This window comes from Rana temporaria, chromosome 6 (genome assembly GCF_905171775.1).
Source record: "Rana temporaria chromosome 6, aRanTem1.1, whole genome shotgun sequence".
NCBI lineage: Eukaryota > Metazoa > Chordata > Amphibia > Anura > Ranidae > Rana > Rana temporaria.
In genome coordinates, this window is record NC_053494.1 from 161,165,934 (window position 1) to 161,191,955 (window position 26,022).

At 44.5% G+C, this 26,022-nt stretch overlaps 1 protein-coding gene across 1 annotated transcript in view; it reads right to left on the reverse strand.

Annotated features, from left to right (window-relative positions):
* MTX2 (metaxin 2) overlaps positions 1-26,022 on the reverse strand; it is a 130,301-nt gene that overhangs the window by 28,163 nt on the left and 76,116 nt on the right. The window contains exon 5 of the mRNA XM_040357679.1: positions 2,996-3,072. Within this exon, the coding sequence (XP_040213613.1) occupies positions 2,996-3,072 (77 nt within the window). The remainder of the gene's footprint in view (positions 1-2,995; positions 3,073-26,022) is intronic.

Genomic DNA, 26,022 nt, shown 5'->3' on the forward strand with positions numbered 1-26,022 from the left:
GGGGGCCGGTATCTGGGGGCCCCCTTATTAAAGGGGACTCCCAGATTCCGATAAGCCCCCGCCCGCATACCCCGACAACCAACGGCAAGGGTTGTCGGGAAGAGGTCCTGTCCTCATCAACATGGGGACAGGGTGCTCTGGGGTGGGGGGGCCCGCAGTGTGCCCCCCTGCCCCAGAGCACCCAACCCCCCCATGTTGAGGTCATGCGGCCTGGCACGGCTCAGGAGGGGGGGGGACGCTCGCTCGTCCCCACTCCCATTCCTGACCGGCCGGGTAGCGTGCTTTGGATACGGGTCTGGTATGGATTGTAGGGGGACCCCCTACGTCGTTTTTTCGGCGGAGGAGGGTCTCCTTACAACCCATAACAGACCTAAGGGCCTGGTATGCTCCTGGGGGGGGAACCCATGCCGGTTTTTTCTTTGAAAATTGGCATGGAGTTCTCCCTCTCAGGAATGCATGCTGAGCGACGCTGTCATTTTTTTTTTTAATTATTTGTTTTCCCGGCGCGTCTTTGTTTTCACCCGTCGCAACTTTAGTGTCCCGTCGCTATTCACAAAGCCGCCCGGCGTCAATTACGTTCGCGCGATGCACGTCGGGAAAATGACGTCACACGCATGCGCAGTACGGCCGGCGCGGGAGCGCGCCTCATTTAAATTGTAAACGCCCCACGGAGAGGAGGAACGCCTTACGACGGCGGCACTTAAGTTACACTGCTTGAAATTTTTACGTAAGTGCTTTGTGGATCAGGCACTTAGGTAAAAACTTTAAGTCAGTGTAACTTAACTGCTGAAAGTTAAGTTACGCCGCCTGGCTGAGGATTTGGCCCTAGATTTCTACACTGTCCCAAAGAAGAGATAAAGATCTCAATACTCAGGTGGTACATTGTGCAGTGTGCATGTTAATACACGTACAAAAAAAACCCTCGGTTTGCACATAATTGAACATTGTAAATTATTCTAAACAATAGAAGCTGCTCACAGAGTTCTATGTATGAACTTGGTGCAAAGAAACACTCAGAAATAGAAGCATTTTATTTGTATTTTTTTGTATTTTTAGGTATGCAGTGTGAATGGGAACATATAACACATATAGTGGGGGGTTCTCTGAAATTTGGCTGCAAAAATGAAAATAAATATACTTTAAAATGTAAATGTATGCATTTGCCGCCTCACCACTGCAATCACAGAGATATATGTAACAAATTCCAGGTATCTGCTGTGTCTCAGTGGAGCCATTAAGCAGCCTGTGGTATACATACACTTCATGCAGAGTGGCCCTTTACTAAGGTTATAAATTCAGCTTGACAGAATATCCCCAGACCAGCCTGGATGCTTTCCAATGCTTTTACTAGAATATCTACAGACACAATTTGCCCAGCGATTTTATTTTACTGCATAATATACAGCAGTATTTTGTTATATAAAGATTATATCTGGATTCAGGCTCACAAAATCCAGATTTTTTTTAAAGCATAAGTAAAGGTTTGTTTAAAAAAAAAAAAAAAAAAAAAACATGTCATACTTACCTCCTCTGTGCAGTTGGTTTTGCACAGAGTGGCCCCCGATCCTCCTCTTCTGGGGTCCCTCAGCGGCGCTCCTCCTCTTCTCAAGTGCTCCGTTGGAGAGCCACTCTCCCTGGTGGCACTCGTGTGGGCACGCTCCTGTGTCCTGCTGCTGAGTCCATGGACACAGACAGCAGGACTCGACCCCATCCCCTGGCTCCGGCGTCATTGGATTTGATTGACAGCAGTGGGAGCCAATGGCTGCACTGCAATCAATCTTTCCAATCAGGACCTGAGACACTGGCTGGAGCTGGTGTGCTCATCTCCGTCGCTGGAAAGTAAAGGGGGGTCAGGAAAGTAAAAGGGGCTGCTGCATCACAGGAGGTTTGTCATCTACTGTAAATGCATAGACTGCATTAGGGTGAAAAACCTTGAGGGTTTACAACCCCTTTAAGCATCATTCCACCAAAACCAAATATTTCAGTTATAACTGGAAGCTGGTTGGTGGATTTATTCTACTTTCTTATATGTATCTGAACTGGCAGGGTGAGATGTTTCACTCAAGTTCCCAACTTTAATGCCCTGGTATGATGGAGGGCATTAAACTTCCGCTAAATGCTTTGTAATGTGCAGTGATTAAAAATCACGGCCCCCCCCCCCCCCAACAATTATTCTGTCAATAACCTATCATGTACAGTCCCATAGCAGGTTTATAACAGTTTTACTTTTCTAAACTTCAGCAGAGGTAAACTTTAAAGTAAACCAGTGCTAAGGGAAACCTAGAGGCTCCCATAACCAACTTATGTTTCTCCAGGATGCTAGTTGCCTGGCTGGTCCGAATTCGGACTTCATTTAATGCATGCTTGTTCCAGGTCATTTGATCAAAAGTCTCAGAATCAGCCAGGAACCAAGCATTTTTATATTATATATATATATATATATATATATATATATATATATATATATATATATATATATATTCGTTTTCTACCTTTTATAATGTCTTGAAGCTATACTTCCATCCTACCTCGCTGTGGCGAGGTACATAATTTCTGCCTTTCCATTGACTCCTGGGATTGCTGTGCCATCAATCCCAGGAGTCGATGGGCATCCCCCACAGCTACCATTGATTTATTTCAAAACAATAAAAGACGCCATGCTAGGCGGAGATGGGCGGCATTTTTCAAATGGGAAATTTGTATTTTGTCAGTTTATGGAAACCTGGCCGGCATACAGTGGGGCGTGCTTCATTCCCATAGCACATGTGCAAGATCGGGAGGTGCATGCTGGTCAGATGCCCACAGTCAGGATGGCCATGCAGTGTATCTGGAGATCAAACAAAATAATAAAAAAGGGGACCCTTTTGAGGATGGCCAAATTGTAAAGTCTAAGCAGTGACTGTCACAGTGGTAATTTTTTATTTAAACTTCACTCTACTTGAAGGTTTCCGTTAAACAATCACACACATTTAGTGTATTCTCTTGGAAGCCTTACCTTGGCTTTTACAAATTGTACTATTGGTCCCAGTTCTGATATTACTTGATTCCCAACATGGATAAAAGGAACTTTTCCTAAAAAAAAAAAAAAAAAGACATTGAAAGTAATATTAAAAAGCCACAAACAGAAATAAAAAAGCCACACATTTGTGGTTAGTTATGCCTCTTCATTACTAGCATGATATCATTTAGAGTGGATGTAAACCCTTTTTTTATGTCACAATGTAGAGTATAAGATTTCCTATCACCTGTGCCCAGTCTTGCCAGACAGAGTTAATCCAGCTCTGAGCAATCCTCTTTTATTGTTCAGTGAAATAAAACAGACCACCAGAGAAAAACCTTAGTCCGTTCCGCCCCTTTGCTGTGAGTGACAGGTTACTTACATATCTCATGCACTAGCCTGGAGGCAGGCATTATTTTTAAATTCCCACCCCCACTCCTTTTGTGAAGTCATGTGGTTACTTTTCTGGATTTTGACTGGATGTTAAGTGATCATAGCAAATTTAAGGCCCCTTTCAGACTGGGGCGGGAGCCGCGGTGGCGGTATAACGCCGCTAAAAATAGCGGCGCTATACCGCCGGGATTGCCGCGGGAATCAGCCGCTAGCGGTGCAGTATTAACCCCCGCTAGCGGCCGATAAAGGGTTAATACCGCCCGCAATGCGCCTCTATAGAGGCGCATTGCGGGCGGTATTGCCGCGGTTTTCCATTGTTTTCAATGGGAAGGAGCGGTGAAGGAGCGGTATACATGCCGCTCCTCTCACCACTCCAAAGATGCTGCTGACAGGAGATTTTTTTGTCTCCCGCCAGCGCATCGCCTCAGTGTGAAATCCCTCGGGCTTTCACATTGAGTCTGCAGTGAAGGAGTTTTTCATGCGGGATAGCAGCGCTATTTTTAGCGCTGTACCGCCTGAAAAACTCCTCAACGTGAAAAGGGCCTAAGTGTAAGGAATACACAGTAAAAAATGCATGTTGACAAGGGGAGTGTAGAGGTGGCTGACATCACAACTCCACCCACCGAGCTCCAAACAGATCCACCCACAGAATCTGCAGTTTTTTAGGTCTAATAACAGGCAGAGGGGAGACATTTGACAGGTAAGGATACATGCCGGAGGCTTCTATATCCTTATAGATCAGCACTATGGCAGCAGTTTAGAAAGGATGAAAGCGGGTTTACATCCGCTTTAAGTCACGGGCTGGAATAAACATGGTACAAATAACTAGATAATAAATACGTATTGAACTGCCATTTGTCAGAAGAAGGGAAACGTTATTCCTCTCTATATATCCCCCTCAATTACAGGCCATTAGCCATTTCCAATGCCTATAAAACGAACTCTAAGCTTACTAGAACACTTGTTCTGCTTTTTTGGATGCACCGCAGTCCCAACCAGTTCCTTTCTTCTATCAGCGTCAAGGACAATTTAATGTTTTTCATATAGAAAGTGGCGAACCCCTTTAGGTCCCGACTACAGAAAAGGAAATCCTAATGTTTTTTCTTAGCATTCACAATCTCTTCTTATCTATATATCTAGGACCGAAACAACGAATCGATTAATCAACAACTAATCGATTATGAAATTAATCGATTACAATTTTCATAATCGATTAATCGGCCAGTAACATAATGGGGTTAAAAAAACTAAAATTAGGCCTTTAGAGTACAAATATACAATAGAACAGTGCAGCGCAAAAATAAAATTACTAAAAAATTACTAAAAACCTCAAATCCATAAGCAGAAAAAGAGTCCATATGTGTAAGTGAAGAAAGGTTCAATTGATTCTCAGCATGCAGTGCAGGTAAATATATGTGACCAGAGAAATATCCTCCACCGTGCATAAGATGGCCTCTCACCTCACATATTCGACCTTACAAGGTCACAAGGCATATAACGCAACCAAGGGATCCTGATTTAGCACGTCAAAGGGATGATTGATGACTCAGTGTAAATCACAAATGACCTCAAATCCTGCAGTGGTACTCCACCATAGAGGAACAGAAGAAAGGAAACCTAGTGCTCTCTGTTTTGACAGTTTATTACGGTAAAAAACACATTTAAAGTGGAGGTTCACCCAAAAACGTAATTTTTAACATTAGATTGAGGCTCGTTTTGTCAAGGGGAATCGGGTGTTTTTTTTTAAATCAAAGCAGTACTTACCGTTTTAGAGATAGATCTTCTCCGCCGCTTCCGGGTATAGGCTGCGGGACTGGGCGTTCCTATTTGATTGACAGGCTTCCGACAGTCGCATACATCGTGTCACGATTTTCCGAAAGTAGCCGAACGTCGGTGCGCAGGCGCTGTATAGAGCCGCACCGACGTTCGGCTACTCTTGACGCGATGTATGGGACCGTCGGAAGCCTGTCAATCAAATAGGAACGCCCAGTCCCGAAGACCATACCCAGAAGCGGTGGAGAAGATCTATCTCTAAAACGGTAAGTACTGCTTCGATTTTAAAAAAAAACACCCGATTCCCCTAGACAAAATGAGCCTCAATCTAATGTTAAAAATTGTTTTTCGGTCGAACTCCCGCTTTAAAACGACTCACGTGCTAAGGCACTCTAAGCGCGAGTGCCAGCTGATAAGGCGTGCAACATATCCATACGAAGGTAAACAAAGCAGCGGTGATTGCGGATGACGTCCTATGTGGCTCCTCCCCCCGTACGCGTTACATCCTATGGGTGGGACTTCTTCAGCGTGTGGCAGGAAGACGCCTATGCACGGTGGAGGATATTTCTCTGGTCACATATATTTACCTGCACTGCATGCTGAGAATCAATTGAACCTTTCTTCACTTACACATATGGACTCTTTTTCTGCTTATGGATTTGAGGTTTTTAGTAATTTTATTTTTGCGCTGCACTGTTCTATTGTATATTTGGCTTGGGATTTTTTTATGAATTCATCCTTAGTGCTGGCTTACAATTTTTATTATTATATTTCTTTTGTAAATTTTTTCAGCGCTGAATACCTTTTATTGCTTTATAGTACAAAAAAGCAAATCGCTACTGTAAATATTACTTTCACTGTCCCACGGTAAAAAAAAATGAACCCCTTACAGTAGCGATTATTTTCTCTTTTTGTACTTATTTTTGTTTTTTTAACCCCATTATGTTACTAAACTTCTCAGGCCGGGTTCACACCTTTTTTTTGGTGCTTTTTGCAGAAACACACTACAGTTCATTTACATGTTTTCCTATGGGACACGTTCACATGCATCACTATGCATATCTGTAGTTCAGCGCATGCCAGGTCAGCTTCAGCAGGAAGAAACATCCAGATTGGGTTTACTTCTTCTCAATCCACAAAGAACAATAAAGAATCAAACAAATAAATCCTGCCAGATATATATATTAAAAAGCCACAGGGCACTGATACAAACCAAATCTAGATTGTAAGCTCTAATGAGCAGGACCCTCTGATCCCGCCTGTATAGAATTTTATTGTAAATGTATTGTCTGCCCTCATGTAAAGCGCTGCGCAAACTTTTGGCTCTATATAAATTCTGTATAATAATACAAAGGAGGATTGATCATTTCAGTCACCAGCCTCTTTTTTTTTTAATTATAAATGACTTGCTTTTAATAATAATAATTTTATATTTTATAACAAAATATGAGGCTTTATTGTATAAAAAGTGCAGAGCCGGTTACTAAAATGTCATCCTGGAAACTAGAGTTCCCTGTGTGATAAAGTGAGAAAAATCCAGGATTTATAGCACACAGCACACTCATAAAATACTCAGATATTCCTAAATTACACCCCTGTGCAGTCCACACACGGCCACCGGTGAAAATGCAAGTGTCTCCGAAATAACTTCACGTCCTCAGATCCAGGAACCTCATACAAGAGTTTAACTCTACACACAGTATTGGGACACATTGAAGATAAACTGATGGACAGGAGAACTCCCGGCATCTTTTATAGTTGGGCCTTACCATCATACATAATGAGATTTTATATATTTCATAGTGTGCAGCAATACCCCTCTAACGATGACTAGCGTTACATGTAGACCACAGGTGTCAAACACAAGGCCCGAGGGCCAAATCCGGCCCTCCAGGCCATTTCATGTGGCCCTCACACCTCTCCTGCAGTTGCAGGAGAGCTCCAGCCCTCCTCTGGTCCTACTTCAGACCATTACTTTCTGCTTTCAAGCAATGCATCCAGCTTCTTCCCAGCAGCAGCATACGGAAAGGGGGGTGCACTGTGATATAAGGGACAGTGGGAGACTCAACTACTGATGGTGGGGTGGCTCTTGACATCTAATGTAAAGGGAAGGGGATGTGCTGGACATCTAATCTTACAGATACAACCGGCCCTTTTGAGGGCAATCATAATGCTGATGCGGCCCTCAATAAAATGGAGTTTGACACCCCTGATGTAGACTAATTGGAGCCTCTTTCACACTGGGCTTATCAATGCATGCCCTGTCTGAAGGCCAAGTTTACTCTCACGATTGGGAGCAGTAGGTGTCTGTGCAGTCGCAGAATCCTGATTGACATGAATGGGGATGCATGGAACACCTGTGCAACCCTGTGCGGGTAAACATGGCCCTCACATGTGGCACACATTGATATGCCCCGTGTGAGCTAGGCCTAAGATCAAAATCTAGCTAGCATTCAAATCTATTTTACATACAAGTGCCTAAAATCGATCTTACACTAGCAGCATTGAAGTGACACTAAACTCTAAACTGGTTTAAAAAAAATATATTATATGTATGCCTTCCCACCAGTGCCCATAAGTGCTGCCTATCAGTGCCAGCCATCTGTCATTGCCATCTAACAGTGCCAGCCACCTGTCAGTGCCCATAACTGCCGCCTATCAGTTTCAGACATCTGTCAGTGCCATCAGTGCCGCCTATCAGTGCCAGCCACCTGTCAGTGCCATCTAACAGTGCCAGCCATCAGTACCAGCCACCTGTCAGTGCCATCAGTGCCCATAACTGCTGCCTATTAGTGCTAGTGCCCATAGGTGCCACCTATCAGTGACCATCAGTCAGGGCCACCTATCAGTGCCCACCCCTTGAACTGTCACATGGCATTAAAAAAAAAAAAAAAAGTATTGGTAATCGTATCAGCGAGTACATGAAAAAAAAAGTATCAGGACTTGTACTCGGTGCTAAAAAAGTGGTATTGGGACAACCCTACTTATATTGGAAGATTTGTTTCATCTCTGAATCACCTGAGGCCAGTCACTTCATTGGGTATATGTAAGGCCCCGTACAGACGAGCGGACAGTCCGATGAAAACGGTCCACCGGATCGTTTTCATTGGACATGTCCGCTGGGAGATTTCGGTCTGATGGCTGTACACACCATCAAACCGAAATCCGCGCGGACAGAGAACGCGGTGACGTAGACGACACCGACGTTCTCTATCGCGCGGGTTCAATGCTTCCACGCATGCGTCGAATCAATTCGACGCATGCGCGGGATTTCTGTCCGCTGGTTAGACGTACTAACCAGCGGACATGTCCGCCGGACAGCTTCCCAGCGGACATGTTTCTTAGCATGCTAAGAAACATTTGTCCGCTGGAAATCTGTCCGCTAGCCTGTACATACGATCGGATCTGTCCGCCGACACTGGTCGGCGGACCAGTTTCAACGGACATATCCGGTCGTGTGTACGAGGCCTAAGAGTTTACAACCACTTTAAAACAGAAATACAAATTCTTTAGCGGATAACACAATTCACATATTTGTATTTCAAAGTTGTAATTAGCGGTTTGCCTGGAGTTCAACTGTAAATTATCAACCAGAGCCTCATGCCGATAGCCTTTGTCCTAATTCCTAAAGTTCCCCTACAGCATAATTCCCTGCGTTGTCAAGTGATATCCTTAAACAATCCAATACGCCTGTATTATTTATGAAGTGGTATGACTGCCCGTCCTACCCCTCCAAGTTTGAAGAATTGTGGCCCCGCACAGACATGAAACCCCTAATCTATCACAGGCTTAGAGATCATACATCATATCTTAATCCTTAATAATCTAGTACATCGTTGTTTTTTTCATCTCCTCTGACATCTGCTCTTCAAATGGCTTCTGCGCTCAAACAGAAAGCCGCTGAAGATCTTTGACCAATCATTACTCCAGAAACATGACAACGTACACCTGTTCCTTTATATCTTCATTATCTTCTGCTAAACACAGATCACTCTCTGTACCACATCCCCTGATGGACTGCACACCGGGCACAACACAAACAGTTGCACGGAAATGAGCCATTTATCAGTGTGGGATCACAAAGTGAAAAACATTATATTAAAAATAATATAGAATATGTGAACCCAATCACTAAAAACTCATATACATTTATTGTGTTATGCCGCGTACACACAATAGGACATTCCGACAACAAAACCGTGGATTTTTCTTTCCCGACAGATGTTGGCTCAAACTTGTCTTGCATACACACGGTCGCACAAATGTTGTCGAAAATTCTGATCGGCAAGAACACGGTCACGTACAACATGTATGACGGCACTATTAAAGGGAAGTTCAATACCAAGTGCGCCACCCTTTGGGCTCCTTCTGCTAATCTCGTGTTAGTATAAGTTTGGGGAGAGACGATTTGCGCTTATATGTCATCTGCTGCTGTTGATCGATTGGCAGGTGGCACTTATTGGCACTGGCAGGTGGCACTAACAGGTGACACTAGCAAGTGGCACTGGTTGGCACTGACTGGCAGATGGCACTGGTTGGCATTGGCAGATGGCACTGATGGCTTTAGTTGTTACTGGTAGGTGGCACTGGATGGAAGGTGGTACTAATTGGCACTGGATGGTGGCACTGGTAGGTGGCATTGGCAGATGGCACTGGATGGAAGGTGGCACTAATTGGCACTGGATGGTGGCACTGGTATTGGCACTGGCAGGTGGCATTGGCAGATGGCACTGGATGGCAAGTGGCACTGGTTAAAAAAAAATGGTGTCACCCCCCTCAGTACAGACCCCCTCTCCCTCCAGTATTGACACCCCCCCTCAGTAGTGACCCCCCTGCCCCCCGTAGTACAGACACCAGAGAGCGGTGTGTGTCCCACAAGCGCGGGCCCCTCCTCCTCTGTGGGTGTAAACAGAGAGGAGGGCCATCCGGCTGGGTGTACCAAGATGGACCCGACACCAGAGCTAGGCCAAAGCCGCGGCCTTTCCTAATGCTGTGACGGGGGGTCACAACTTAAGGAAAGGCCGCGGCTTCGGCCTAGCTCTGGAGCCGTGGCACCGCTAGCGGCCATGTTAAATATCGGCCTAATTTGGATAAAAATCAGCCGATGCCGATTTCTCCAAAACAGCCAAATATCGACCTCTAATTAAAAGATAAAAAAAATTGCAGCGTCATGGATGTGCTATCTCCATTACGAACGCTAATTTTACTAGGCCGATCGCTTCCGTCTCGTACTCGATTCAGAGAATGCGTGGAATTGTCTACACACGCTCTGAATTTATGACAACGGATTTTGTTGTCGAAAAGTTTGAGATCCAGTTCTCAAATTTTTGTTGTAGGAAATTCCGATAGAAAATGTCCGATGACCACCAGGCCAGAGGCACTGTTTACTCCCACTGACACAGGTGACATTGGTGTCAGTTAGTCCGGCCCCTATAGTCATTTAGAAAGTTTGGAGACCCCTGTTCTAAACTTGCTAAAAAATATGAATACTCCAAGAGGAAAAATTCCCTAGGACAGTCCCCTACCTCCATGTATGCCATAGCCCTCTCCTTTTCTAGGAGTATCTAATGAATGTCTGTGCTGGCCCAGCTCCTCTGCCCCTCTCTAAATAATCTTTTATGTAGGTGCTGGGGAAGGAGCTATATAATGTCACAAGTGACAATTTTGACATCACATTTAAAATGGTGGTGCCCAGCAACAGTCTCAGGGCTTGGGATTGTCTACACAAGTGAGGCTTTTACAGATAAACATGCTGAAAATACATATTAAATTATATTCTTACGGAAAGATTTTAATTGAAGAGAATGGTCTGGCGACAGGTCTTTTTAAACTTGTAGAATTTACTGGTTATTTTTTTTTTTCTAACTGCAGCTGTCCATTAGTATATTACTGTTATTTTACTTACTCAACAATGCTGCAGATATTTGCTGACGCGCCATAAATAAAACAGCCTAATAAATATTAATTAGACTAATTAGATAATCGCATGTACTCCTTGCTCTTCATATACAGACATGTTTTCAGCCATAATAAAAATCTGAGTGGCACTTCTACATCTCCGAGTCCAGATGCAGCGAACGATTAGAAATACATTTTATGATAGAAATCAGGAGCACTGATCGATTGCCTATTTCAACATGCCAGAAGTTTTTTTATGTGCTAGGAAAATCGTTCTGAAAAATACCGATAAGCTCAGCCATAGAATCCACAGTGCAGGAATTCAACAGTAACAAAGCAAACTGTGTTAGGTATGGATGGAAACCATGTGATATCAAAGCATTGAAAAGAATTAGGCTGGCCACAGACATTACTGCAAACAAAATCCCCAAATGATTGTCTACATCAGGGGTGGCAAACTCAAATTCGTCGGGGGCCGCATTAGCAGTTTGGTTGCCCTCAAAGGGCCGGTTGTATCTGCACTCCACCATAGTGTTCAGTCTGAGCAGTCTCCAAGTTTTCTTGCACTGCAAATGGACGCTGCGCAGGGTTCAGGAGTGCGCTGTGCAGGGTTCAGAAGCTATGCACAGTGTGCATCAATTGATTTCATCCCTCCTCCTGGGTTCTGACCTCACCGCCCCCCTCCAAAAAAAAAAAAATCTGACATCTATGCTCTCTCCAGTTTAACAAATCAGCAAATAAAGATCCTCCAATCACCTGGTGTTGGTGCTTCAATCATCCCGGCACCATGGTTGTTATGGTATCAGGATGATTGAAGCGCATTATTTCTAATATTACATTGTAATATAAAATGAAATCATTCAACTCACCATAATGCCGAATCAGTGGAAGTCCGGAGTCCCTCCTTGCATCAGGCATTCCTTCCGGAGCGCCTCCTTACATCAGGCGTCCCCCACCAGCCGAGTCCCCCCTTTACATCAGGCGTCCCCCACCAGCCGAGTCCCCCCTTTACATCAGGTGTCCCCCACCAGCCGAGTCCCCCCTTTACATCAGGCATCGCCCACCAGCCGAGTCCCCCCTTTACATCAGGCGTCCCCCACCAGCCGAGTCCCCCCTTTACATCAGGCATCGCCCACCAGCCGAGTCCCCCCTTTACATCAGGCGTCCCCCACCAGCCGAGTCCCCCCTTTACATCAGGCATCGCCCACCAGCCGAGTCCCCCCTTTACATCAGGCATCCCCCACCAGCCGAGTCCCCCCCTTACATCAGGCCCCCCCCCCCCCTGTGGAAGAAAGCCAGGGATGTGCTTTGAATTATGTACCTAAATGATCATGACACTGTGCTAAGTGTTGCCAACTTACTTGCCTTTTTAGAACTAGAATGTAGTCGAGTCCCATCTTCTCCATCCAGTGTGCTTGCCAGAGCCCAGAGCACAGCGTGACATGGCTCCCCGCCTCAGCGCGCTGACTACAGAAGTCAACACGCTGAGGCGGGGAGGCGTGTCACGCTGTGCTCTGGGCTCTGGCAAGCACACTGGGTGGAGCAAGATGGCCGCCGCTCCGGAGCTAGGCTGAAGCCGGGGACTTTCCTAGGCTCCGGAGAGTGCGGGGTGTGCCGATCCGAACGGGGTGACCGGATCGGTGACGATCCATTGCACTCCTACTGGCGGGCCACATGACAAGGCCTGGCGGGCCGGATTCGGCCCGCGGGCCTTGTGTTTGCCACCCCTGGTCTACATGTAGCCTACAATTACTCTTGAGGAAGTACAACATGCGACTACAGTTCTGGTCCCCACCACAAGTAAAGACACATATGACAGGAAGCCTCCATTGACCAAGCCCAAGGGCCCTTAAAGTAGGACTATAGGCAATGGGCCAGATTCTCGTCCAGCGGCGTATCTCTGCGGCGGCGTAACGTATCCGATTTACGTTACGCCGCCGCAACTTAGACGGGCAAGTACTGTATTCTCAAAGCACTTGCTCCGTAAATTGCGGCGGCGTAGCGTAAATCTGCCGGCGTAAGCCCGCCTAATTCAAATTTGAATCAGAGGGGCGTGTTTTATGAAATTGTACTGTGACCCGACGTGATTGACGTTTTTCCCGAACGGCGCATGCGCCGTCCGTGAAATTTCCCAGTGTGCATTGCTCCAAAGTACGTCACAAGGACGTCATTGGTTTCGTCGTGAACGTAAATGACGTCCAACCCCATTCACGGACGACTTACGCAAACGACGTAACTTTTTCAAATTTCGCCGCTGGAACGACGGCCATACTTAACATTGTTACGCCGCACTTATGCCACCATATAGCAGGGGCAACATTACGCTGGGAAAAACCTAACGTAAACGGCGTATCTTTTTTGCGTCGGCCGCGCGTACGTTCGGGAATTTGCGTATCTAGCTAATTTACATATTTCGACGCGTAAATCAGCTTACACGCCCCTAGCGGCCAGCGTAAAAATGCAGTTAGGCTCCGAGGGCGTAAGAGACTTACGCCAGCTGATTCTAAGAATCAGGCGCATAGATACGACGGCTCGGATTCGGACTTACGACGGCGTACATGGCGCTACGCTGTCGTAAGTCCTCTGAGAATCCGGGCCTGTAGGTAAAAGTGGTGTTACTAGGTTTACAATGACTTTAATGTTCAAATGCCGCGTACACACGACCATTTTTAATCGTCTAGAAAAAACTACAGGCAAGCCCCATAAAAAGACAGGTAAGTCTTATTATGGGGCTTACCTGTAGTTTTTTCTAGACGATTAAAAATGGTCGTGTGTACGCGGCATACCACTTTTACCTACAGGTAAGCCTATAATAAGGCTTACCTGTAGGTACTGGAAATAGCTCTTAAACCTGCACGGTTTAGGAGATATTTACCATATACACCTGCGGCGACGTCTTCGGCGCATGCGCACTGAAGAAAGGGCACAATCCTGCCGTTTCTAAAGGGCCCATGCCGTGACTGGGAGTGACATCACGCGACTTTGGCCAGTCACAGAGCGGGAGTACACGGCCCCGAAAGGAAGAGGGGTAAAGATAGATGCAGCCACCAGCGTGGACTGCAGGGACATTGCGGGCTTCGTTTGTAGGCAAGTGCAACATAATGGGCTAGTATAGGGTGCATGATAGCCCATTATGCTTTTACTTTTTTTCCCAACGTGATTCTTGTCAAGCCTGCCTTGCCTACACATGATCTTGAAAATAAAAAAGCTTGAGCAAAGCATGGTGATGTACAAGTACGACGGCACTATAAAGGGGAAGTTCGATTCGAATGGCGCCACCCTTGGGACTGCTTTTGCTGATTTTGTGTTAGTAAATGTTTGGTGAGAGACGATTTGCCCTTTTCAGTCTTCGTGCTTTTCAGTCTGTTACAGCAGGACGAATGTGCTATCTCCATTACGAATGCTAGTTTTACCAGAACGAGTGCTCTCGTCTCATAACTTGCTTTTGAGCACGTTATGTTTTTTTCACGTCGTTAAAGCCTACACACGACCGTTTTTCACGACGTGAAAAACAATGCGAAAAAATAGACGTCATGAAAAATGCTCTGGAGCCTACACACGATAGTTTTAATGACATTTAAAAAAAAAAAAAAATTCACGTCACGTCGTGTGTACGCGGCATTAGACTGTATCGCTGTTGCTACAGAAGAGTCAGGACGCTCTCTACGTTGCAGATAGAGAAAGGAGTTGTGTGTTAGTGGGCGTCCTCTGACACTCCTGTAGTCCAAGGGAGGGGGCGAGCATGACACTCCACACCAGAGAGAAAGTCTTGCATTACTGTGTGGAGTTACAGACAGAAGAACAGGAAGTGAGGATTTCTCAGAAGAAATAAGGACATTTAAAAGCAAAATGGAAGGATGAGGTAAGTGACGGAGGACTGCACTAAGGTAAAGGAAGATATTTAGGGAAAAAAATGGTACCTTTACAACCCCTTTAAGTTAGATAAGTATATTACATGAGGGTTTTTTTTTGTTTGTTTTTTTAAGAGGATGTCGGACTTATAAGTTACTGTGGCTCAAAATGTTGCAACTTCTTTTTTACTGAATTATAGCTTTAAATAAAGAATTTAAAAAAAATATAGTAAAATTTCTTAAAACTCTGTTGGTATCAACAAGGCCAGGTAAACCAAAACTGCAATGTTACTATACACCCAAGTTCTTGTTAGAAAACTTTATTTAAAAGAATACAGCATTTCTCTGCACCTTCCGGATTAGTAGAGTCATTTCACAGCCGGAGGAGGAAGGAGAATCCTATGAAACTGGTGGAAAAATGTGTCGTTTCCTGTGGCTTCACGTGATACTTGGAGGTTTTTGAGTGTTCTTCACCAAATGTTCCCCTGAAGCACATGTAGAAAACCTGCTGTTAGGCCTGGTTCACACAGAGTTCATGCTAACAGCAGGCTCTGTCATGGTCCTTTTCAACAGATTCCCTCTTCTCTTGCTTCACAGTCAGCCTAAGGGTAATGGATGAGGTGCATGGCACCAACAAAGACCTCATCTGCATCCATACTCTAAAGTGTATTACAAAAGGAATGAAGGGCTTTTTGAACTGCAAGGAGTCAAAGGTTTTATTCACACTGTACAGCCATGTTCCTGGTTGAGAGATCTTTTCATATTCTGGCATCCATATTCAACATCAGAAACTGGCCTTACATTCTTTTACTCCAGGAAAAACATAACAGCACATCACGGATACAACGTATAGGTCAGAAAACATTCAGATCAACGATACTGAAAAGCCACGCAGAAATAATGTTTGGAACTCAAGGGTATTAAGTAAAGGTTACAGCTACATACCACAAAAATATTGGGGAATACTAGGGGTGGGGCTTAAAATAAGGTTACCAGATTATTAAAATTAAATTCGGGGACATTTATTATTTTATTACTAGTGGCGGCAATCAGCAACTCTCTGCCTGTCTCCGCCGCACGCCTCACAGCCCGTCGAGTCTTAAGCCCTGTACACGCGGGCCAGAATCTTGTCAGGAAAAAAACATTGTTTTTCCTGACGAGATTCTTGACAAGAATCTCTTGCCGCCCGAGCGTACAGACACTCCTTTCAAAATAACCGAGGTTCTTTTGAATGGCAAGAACGCAGTGACTTTATCGTGTACGAAGAGCATGCGCGCGTCACATTTAATGCCGTCGCCGCCATCTTGCTGCACCCTACCTATGGCTAGGAAGCTACCGTCCATGCGTCAAAGTCATTTCGAGCATGCGCAGGTTTCCACGGCGACAGGTAAGTATACACACTCTCGGGTTTCTCAGCAGGAAAACACTGCCGAGAATCACAACGAGAAAATAGAGAGCAGGTTCTCCATTTGTCTCGTCAAGATTTTAGGCAGTTTTCTTGACGAGAAACCTGAAAGCCTCGTACACACGCTCGGTATACTCGTCAAGAAAGCTCTGTTTTCTTGCTGGTTCTTGCAGAGTAAACCGAGCGTGTGTACGAGACTTTACTCTCCGCCCCCCCCCCCCCGGCTACTACTGGGTGGGGAGCGGAGGAAGATCACTCCGCCAGGTAAGGCAAGGATATAAGCAGGCAGGTGGCTGACCGGGACTTAAAGCGGAGCTCCGCTGTAAAAAAAATATTAAAAGCCAGCAGCTACAAATAATGCAGCTGACTTTTAATAAATGGACACTTACAATCGCTCATCTCTCAGCTGCCCCCACCGCCATCAGCGGTGAGGGAACCAGGAAGTGAAGCGTTGCGGTTTCACTGCCCAGTTCCCTAGGGCGCATGCGCAAGTCGTGCTGCTCTGTGCTCACTGGTCCCCGATGTGTCCTGGGAGCCGAGTGTTTCCCAGAATACAATGGGGGGAACTGGAACTGATGAACTACACGCAGTTTCCCGCAGAGTCTCTCCCCGGAAGTGGGTGCAAATACCTGTCTTAGATGTCATCATGGCCTAGCCACTCATATAGCCGGAGCCCAGGACACTCGAAAAGAAGACTGGGGGAAGATGGAAGCCCTGTCAGCGGTCAATGCATACTAGCACATTATGGCATTGCCTTTGCAGGGTATTTTTTTTTTTTAAAGCTGCGGTTTACTACCACTTTAATTGGCAACAAGTCAGTAACATGATTGTTAAAAAAAGAGCATCTTAGAGAGTTAAGTCCTGTACACACGATCGGTTTGTCCGCTGAAAACCAACCGATTGACTGTTTTTATCAGGCAAACCGATCGTGTGTGGGCCCCATCGGTTTTATTTCCATCAGTGTAAAAAAATAGAACATGTTTTAAATTTTTGTATGGATAAAAAACCGATAGAAAAATCTGATCGTCTGTATGGAACTCCATCGGTCAAAAATCCACGAATGCTCAGAAACAAGTTGACGCATGCTTGGAGGCATTAAACTTCATTTTTTTCGGCTCGTCGTAGTGTTGTACATCACCAAGTTTAGACACGATCGGATTTTTGACTGATGGTGTGTAGGCATGACTGATGAAAGTCAGATTCATCGGATAGCCAACGAAAAAATCCATCGGATTAGATTCCATCAGATATCCGATCGTGTATACAGGGCTTTAGAATGTCTCGGAAGTAAAGATGGGCAGAGGTAGACCAATCAGTGAAAAGCTGAGTCTAAATAATTGTTAAAGAATTTCACAAAAATGTTCAACATGAATTGCAAATACTTTAAATGTATCATCATCTATTCTACAGTACATATCATCATCAAAAGATTCAGAGAATCTGGGGAAAGACAGACATTCTAGCAAGCAAGCAACAAGGCCAAACCGCAATATTGCATGCCTGTGATCTTTGGGACCTCAGATGGCCCTGCAATAAAACAGGCAAGGTTATGTGATGACATCACTGTATAGGCTCAGAAATACTTCCAAACATCACTGCCTGTGAGTGCAGTTCATTGTGCCATATAAAATGCAAATGGAAGCTCTATCATGCAAAGAAGAAGCCGTATCTAAACATGATCCAAAAATGCGGATGTCTTCTCTGGACCAAAGATCGTTTAAAATGGTCTGTTGCAAAGTGGAAAACGGTTCATAATACATGTCAAAGGCATGTATTATGGCAACCAAGGACACCATGTCCTTTGGACTAAAGAGGATAGGGATCTACTGGCTTGTTAAAATAATTCAGGTCAAAAGCCTGCATCTCTGAGGGTATGGGAGTGCATTACTACGTATGGAATGGGCAGCTTGCACATCTGGAAAGACACCATCAATGCTGAAAGATGTATCCAGGTTTTAGAGCCGCATATGCTCAGGCAAGAATGGGACAAAATTCCTCTTCCAAAACTCCAGCAACCGGTCTCCTCAGTTCCAAAACGTTTAAAAGAAGAGGGGATGCTACACCATGGCAAACATGGCCTAGACCCAAGCTTTTTGGAATTGGGGTTGTAGATTGCCAACTTTATGTTGCCCTGTCCCAACTTCTTTGGAAAGTATTGCTACCATCAGTTTTAAAATTATGTTATTTTTCCCTAAAACATTTGGTATGTTTTCAATTTTCTATTGTGAATAAAAAACAGATTTATGAGACTTGCAAATTACATTATATTTTTATGGCGATTTTACACAACATTCCAACTTTTTTGGAACTGGGGTTTTTCCCCTTTTTAGTAGGGCTGTGGAAATTAAAGATTAATTTCTTGATTAATCATTTTTTTGATCGATCAAAATTCTTTTGATCAGTACTAGTGGTGCAACGGATCATAAATGATCCGTGATCCGAACGGGTCATCATATGCGGATCGGCACACCACGTGATCCGCGGAGCTCCGCTGCTGCCTCGGCGATAGGAAATGCCGTGGCTTCGACCCAGCTCCCGGAGCTGCGGCCATCTTGGTCCACCCGGCGGCAGCCTAGAGCGACATCATCACCCGGCCTCAACTGCTCGTGTTCGGCCGGCTTCTCTGGTAAGACTAAGCAAGCACTAATCTTCCTATACAGTGGGGGAGATGTCTGTGGATATTACAGTGGGGGAGATGTCTGTGGATATTACAGTGGGGGAGATGTCTGTGGATATTACAGTGGGGGAGATGTCTGTGGATATTACAGTGGGGACGATATATGGTGGTGATCCGAAAAATTTATGTGCGTTATAATTAATCGAAATTAGTCGACTAATCGATTAATCGAACACAAAAATTGTAAACAGTGACAGCCCTACTTTTTAGGCAAACAATGCCTACGCCTCAACTGTGCCGCCTATTGAAAAGTGTATTAAACATGAATACAGGCCACAACTCTACGATGGCTGACATCACAGTGACTGCAAATGTCAGATGGAAAACTAAAACGAACTGACAACTGATGTAAACAAATAGGCAGGAATGGAAGTGACCATTTGTATGTTTTTCCTAATCTGTTTGTGTTGCTTTGTATTGGCACATAGGCCGATGTCTCCCAGCAGCGCTAACTGCTTTCCAATACTAGATCTAAAGCACTTCGCCTCAGCAGCCTTAATAACTCTTCCACTGATTTCTTGCTCAAGCTTTCCATTAGCTTCTCTATCAATTGATGCTTAGAGAAAAGTCAGCTCAGCACCTTCCCCTGGAGATCAATAGGCTCTTTATTGTGACACCCACAATAGCAGTAGAGTGGTTATTATTTTTAGATATTTTGTGGATAGGAAGCACCATCAAAGCTCTATTTCTAATGTTTTGCCGCTCCAGGAAATAATGCAGGACTCAGCAGGACTATGATTACGTCTGGACAATACGTTCAATGTTATACAAAGTAGTAATACAGAGAAGAAATATGCTAAAGTTTTTTTTGGAAAGGTGAAATCCAGACACAGGTACTTTTCATCAGGGTTAAAAAAATGTATGACAACATTTTTTTTAAAAAATTGCACGGGCAATTTGTCTGAAAAGGGGGTGTGGCTTTAAAAGGGGGCTGGACTTTCATGAAGGTGCACAGATTACCCAGTGAGTTTATTTAAGAACCCTATTAAACTGCCCAACTATTTAAAACGGTGGTTCACCCTCTATAGCAACATTTTAGCATAAAATTAGGCATAGTAGCGCGAGCTACAGTATGCCTGCATTTTATTTTTTTAGCCCGGTACTCACTGTGCAATCGTATATTGAAGATTCCGACTCCCCGCGGGGAATGGACGTTCCTATCCAGAGGGAAGGTGATTGATGGCCGGCTCTGGCCGGGTGAACCCCCGCTTTAAGACTCCTATGTTATTGGGCAGACTAATACATCAGGCAGACTGCTATGTAAAAGTCACACTGTATAACTGCATTAGGGGTGCAGTGGTTGTAGCTATAAAACTACTACTCCAGAGTAATATGCACTATATTGCCAAAAGTATTGGGACACCTGCCTTTACAAGCACTGGAACTAAGGGGCCAAGCCCAACCCCTGAAAAACAACCCCACATCATAATCCCCCCTCCACCAAATTATTTGGACCAGTGCAAAAAGCAAGGTCCATAATGGCATTTAATGGCATCCCAGTCTTATTCCGTAGGGTTCAATATTGAGTTGGCCCACCCTTTGCAGCTATAACAGCTTCAACTCTTCTGGAAGAGTTGGTCCATAAAGACATGGATGAGCGAGTTTGGGGTGAAGAAACTTAACTGGCCTGACCTAAACCAGATAGAACCCCTTTCGGATCAATTAGAGCGGAGACTGTGAGCCAGGCCTTCTCTTCCAACATTAGTGCCTGACCTCACAAATGGGCTTCTGGAAGAATGGTCAAACATTCCCATAGACACACTCCTAAACCTTGTGGACAGCCTTCCCAGAAGAGTTGAAGCTGTTATAGCTGAAAAGGGTGGGCCAATTCAATATTGAAGCCTACAGATTAAGACTGGGATGCCATTAAAGTTCATGTGCGTGTAAAGGCAGGTGTCCCAATACTTTTGTGTACGTACCAGTTGAGTGCACATGCGTCCTTCTACCCTGGCAATGCCAGGTTACCTTCCGTTTCTAGAAGTAGGATCGAAGTTCAAAGCAAGAACATAGTAATATAAAAAACAGAGAGGAACTGCTCTTTACAGATCTGCATGCAGAATAATGACATCAAGGTGACCATTAAAAGGTGATTCCTTCAATATCCACACAGTATTTTTTATATTTGCCAGAAATGAAGTAGGCCTGCTTAATCAATTCATATTTAATCAGAGCCCTGCAATACATAGTTGTTCATAAATCTAAAGGATATTGTACAATCAGATTGCAATTTATGTGGCTGAAAGCCATATTATGCAATAAATGTTTTATACATCCTCTTCCAAGTTTTAGGAGTACCATAGATCTTATCTTATGTGAGCCCCCATAATTTAGATTTATGTACTTAATAAAATAAAATAGACTGTAGCAGGCATGGCCAGTACTCTACAATGCAAATGCCAAGCACAGACCTTAAAAAATCAAAACCTGAATCCAAAGTAAACTAATGTTACCATTCCAAATTATTCATTTAAGGAAAGAGCACATTTTGGTAGTTTTACAACCTAGAATAATAAAATATATATACACACACACACACACACACACACACATACATACATATACACACACATACATATATATATTTGTGTGCTAAAAAAAGTTTAAAACAAGTAAATATTACCTATATTCCCATCTATATAATAATGCTAGCAGCATGAGGATTATAATAAATAACCAATGTTGTTTGGGATAGTGAAGTTCCACTTTAAGCCAGGAAAGCCAAGCCCAAAAAAACGTGTAGAAAAAAGCACTGCAAACTAAATTCAAAACGCATTCAAACTCATGTCAAGAACACTTCAAATGCATGTACAGAGTCAAAAACGCACAGATATTTGCATTTTCCGGTGTGAATGGGTCCTGAAGGTACAAAATATTGTTCACTGTCATGCCAAAACTGTGTTAATGTCACTCAAGTGAATTAAAGCAATATTAACCTCTTCACGCCGGCGCCTCCCGCCCATTAAGAGGTTAAAGCCCCCGAAAGGTGAGGCGGAACTTAAGAGTACATGACAACCAATCACGATGGTCACGTGATCCGAAAACTCCTGATCACGCTTGCTATCGGTTGGGCGCTGGCAACTGTGTCAAGAGCATGCACCGCGTGCGCTCTGGTCACAGCTGTATGGATAGAAATTCACGCATATTTGCGTGTGGCCTGCGTCAAGGGGTTAAAGCCTTGTGTTTTTTTTTTTTTTTTAAACATAACAAACATGTTATACTTACCTGCTTTGTGCAGTGCTTTTGATCAGAGCAGTCCAGAGCCTCCTCTTCTTGGGTCTGCTTGGCTGCTTGGGCACGCAAGCAGGTGCACTTTGGAGCTGTGGCATTCCAATCACACAAAGAGCAGCGGCTTGGGCCCTGCCACCTCAATCTTCCGATTTGGCTCACTGGCTGTAAATGACAGCAGCGGAAGCCAATGGCTGCTGTCAACCACAGCAGCCATTGGCTACTGCCAAAAGCCAACTGGGGGTGCGATTCCCCAGTTCTCAAGGACTGTGTTGGGTCGAGAGGGGGCTCTGGTAAGTATTACGGGGGGGGGGGGGGGGGGTAATGCATGAAGGAAAAAACCTTGTGCCTTTACAACCACTTTAATACTTGGTCGAGCCATGTATAGCTGCAATTACAGCTTGTGAGAAGTCTCTCCCTTTGCACACCTTGAACTTGTAATTTTTGCCTGTTCTTGGCAAACTGTTTTGGCTTTGCCAGGTTGAATAGTCACCATTAGTAAACGGTAATTTTTATGCCTGATTACGCATTATCAAAGTAAAGTGTGGGCTTTGAACTGGTCATTCTGTGAAATGCATGTGTTTGGCTTAAACCACTCAAGTGTAGCTTAGGCTGTAAGTTTATAGTCATCATTCTGTCTCAGGTCCCTCACAGACTGAAACAGGTTTTCCTCTAGAACTGTCCTGTATTTGGCTTCACCCACTTTACCCTCAACGATGACTAGTCTCCCGGCAAGGGTTCTGTCTGCATAACATGCACTGTTGTCATGACCAATAGAAAGGGAAATCTGAATTGACTGGCAGTGATATAAAGTCATGATTGACGGGCTAACACTTTATAGCTCATATTCAAGGGAAGGAAGACCGTTTTTATGCTTGACACATATGTAAATAAATTTCCTGTTCCATCTGCAACCTGATGCATTTCAGATACAGTGAAAAAAAAATAGGTAGTGTTTAGGCAACATTCAGAGTTCAGGCCACAGCCAGATATACAGTGCATCCAGAAAGTATTCATAGCGATTCACTTTTTACACATTTTGTTAATTCATTATTTTCCTCAAAATACTACAAACAATACCCCATAATGGTAATGTGAAAGAAGTTTGTTTGAAATGTAGTAACCATAAAAAAAAAACAAAAAAAAAAAATAAAAATCACATGTACATAAGTAGTCACAGCTTTTGCCATGACACTTAAAATTGAGCTCGGGTGCATCCTGATTCCACTGATCATCCTTAAAATGTTTTTACAACTTCATTGAAGTCCACCTGTGGTAAACTTAGTTGACTAGACAGGATTTGGAAAGGCACACACCTGTCTAGATAAAGGTCCCACAGTTACCAGTGCATGTCTGAGCACCAACAAAGCCATGAAGGCCAAGGAATTGTCTTGAAGACCTCCGAAACAGGATGGAGGCACAGTTCTGGGGAAGGGTGCAGAAAAACTTCTGCAGCATTGAAGGTCCCAATTAGCACAGTGGCCTCCATTATTCATAAATGGAAGAGGTTTGGAACCACCAAGACTCTTCCTAGAGCGGGCCGTCCGCCCAAACTGAGCAATCGGGGGAGAAGAGCCTTAGTCAGGGAGGTGACCAAAAACCTGATGGTCACTCTGGCAGAGCTCCAGAGTTTCACTTTCTCTGTGGCGAGAGGAGAACCTTCCAGAAGAACGACCATCTCTGCAGCACTCCACAATCAGGTCTGTATGGTGGAATGGCCAGACGGAGGCCACTCCTCAGTAAAAGGCACATGACAGCCCATCTGGAGTTTGCCAAAAGGCACCTGAACGACTCTCAGATCATGAGATACAAAATTCTCTGGTCCGATGAAACCAAGATTGAACTCATTGGGCTGATTGACAAGCGTCATGTCTGGATGATACCAGGCACAGCTCATGACCTGGCCAACACCTTCCCCTACACTGAAGAATGGTGGTGACAGCATCATGCTGTGGGGATGTTTTCAGTGGCAGAACTGGGAGACTAGTCAGGACTGAGAGAAAGATGAATGCAGCAATGTACAGAGACATCTTTGCTGAAAACCTGATCCAGAGCGCTCTGGATCTCAGACTGGGGTGAAGGCTCATCTTCCAACAGGACAACGACCCTAAGCACACAGCCAAGAAAACAAAGGAGTGGCTACGGGACAACTCTGTGAAAGTCCTTAAGTGGCCCAGCCAGAGACCAGACTTGAACCCGAATGAACATCTCTGGAGAGATCTGAAAATGGCTGTGCACCGAAACTCCCCCATCCAACCTTGAGAGGTCCTGCAAAGAAGAATGGGAGAAATGGCCCAAAAATAGATGTGCCAAGCTTGTAGCATCATACTCAAATAGACTTGAGACTGTAATTGGTGCCAAAGGTGCTTTAACAAAGTATAACGCAAAGGCTGTGAATACTTGTGTACATGGGGGGTATTTTTTTTCGTATTTTATTTTGAATAAATATGCAAAGATTTTAAACAAACTTCTTTCATGTTGTAAGTATGGGGTATTGTTTGTAAAATTTTAGGTTAAAGTGGAGTTCCACCCAAAAAAATGGAACTTCCACTTTTTGGAACCCCCCCCTCTGATGTCACATTTGGCACCTTTCAGAGGGGGGAGCAGATACCCGTCTAATACAGGTATTTGCTCCCACTTCCTGGCATAGATCACTATGCCTACTCTGTGCCCCCGCTGAATTCTGGGAGACACACAGCTCCCAGAACACAGCGGGGACCAGTAAAGACGCGCAGCGCTACTCGCGCATGAGCAGTAGGGAATCTGGAAGTGAAGCCGCAACTCTTCATTTCCCGATTCCCTCACCGAGGATGGCAGCGGGGGCAGCCGAGAGCTGAGTGATTGCTCGGCCTTGGCTGCCGACATCGCGGGCACCATGGACAGGTAAGTGTCCATATATTAAAAGTCAGCAGCTGCTGTATTTGTAGCTGCTGGCTTTTAGAATTTTTTTTTTTTAAGTGGGACCTCCACTCAATTTAAATCAATTTAGGAATAATGCTGTAACATCACAAAATGTGGAAAAAGTGAAGCGCTGTGAACACTTTCTGGATGCACTGTGTTATTTTACAGTGAAACAATACCAGACTATGCCGCATACACACGACCGTTTTTCATGACGAGAAAAATGAAATGTTTTAACTGCTTGCCGACCAGCCGCCAAAGTTATATGGCGGCAGGTTGGCTCTGCTGGGCGAAATCACGTAGGTATACCTTATCTCGCCGTTCAGCCAATAGGGGCGCGCGCCCCCCCGCTCGCCCCTGATGCCGACGTGCGGGCATCCGCGATCGCTCGTTACAGAGCGAGAACCGGGAGCTGTGTCTGTCAGGGGGAGAAATGATTTATCGTCTGTTCATACAATGTATGAACAGCAATCAGTAATTTCCCCTAGTCAGTCCCACCCCCCCTTCAGTTAGAACACACCCAGGGAACATAATTAACCCCTTCCTCGCCCCCTAGTGTTAACCCCTTCAATGCCAGTGGCATTTTTATAGTAATTAATAGCACTGATAGCTATAAAAATGCCAATGGTCCCAAAAATGTGTCAAAAATGTCCGCCATAATGTCGCAGTACCGATAAAAATCGCTGATCGCCGCCATTACTAGTAAAAAAAAAATTAATAAAAATACCATAAAACTATCCCCTATTTTGTAAACGCTATAACCTTTGCGCAAACCAATCAATAAACGCTTATTGCGATTTTTTTTACGAAAAATATGTACAAGAATATGTATCGCCTAAACTGAGGAAAAAAAATATTTTTTTTTATATATTTTTGGGGGATATTTTTTATAGCAAAAAGT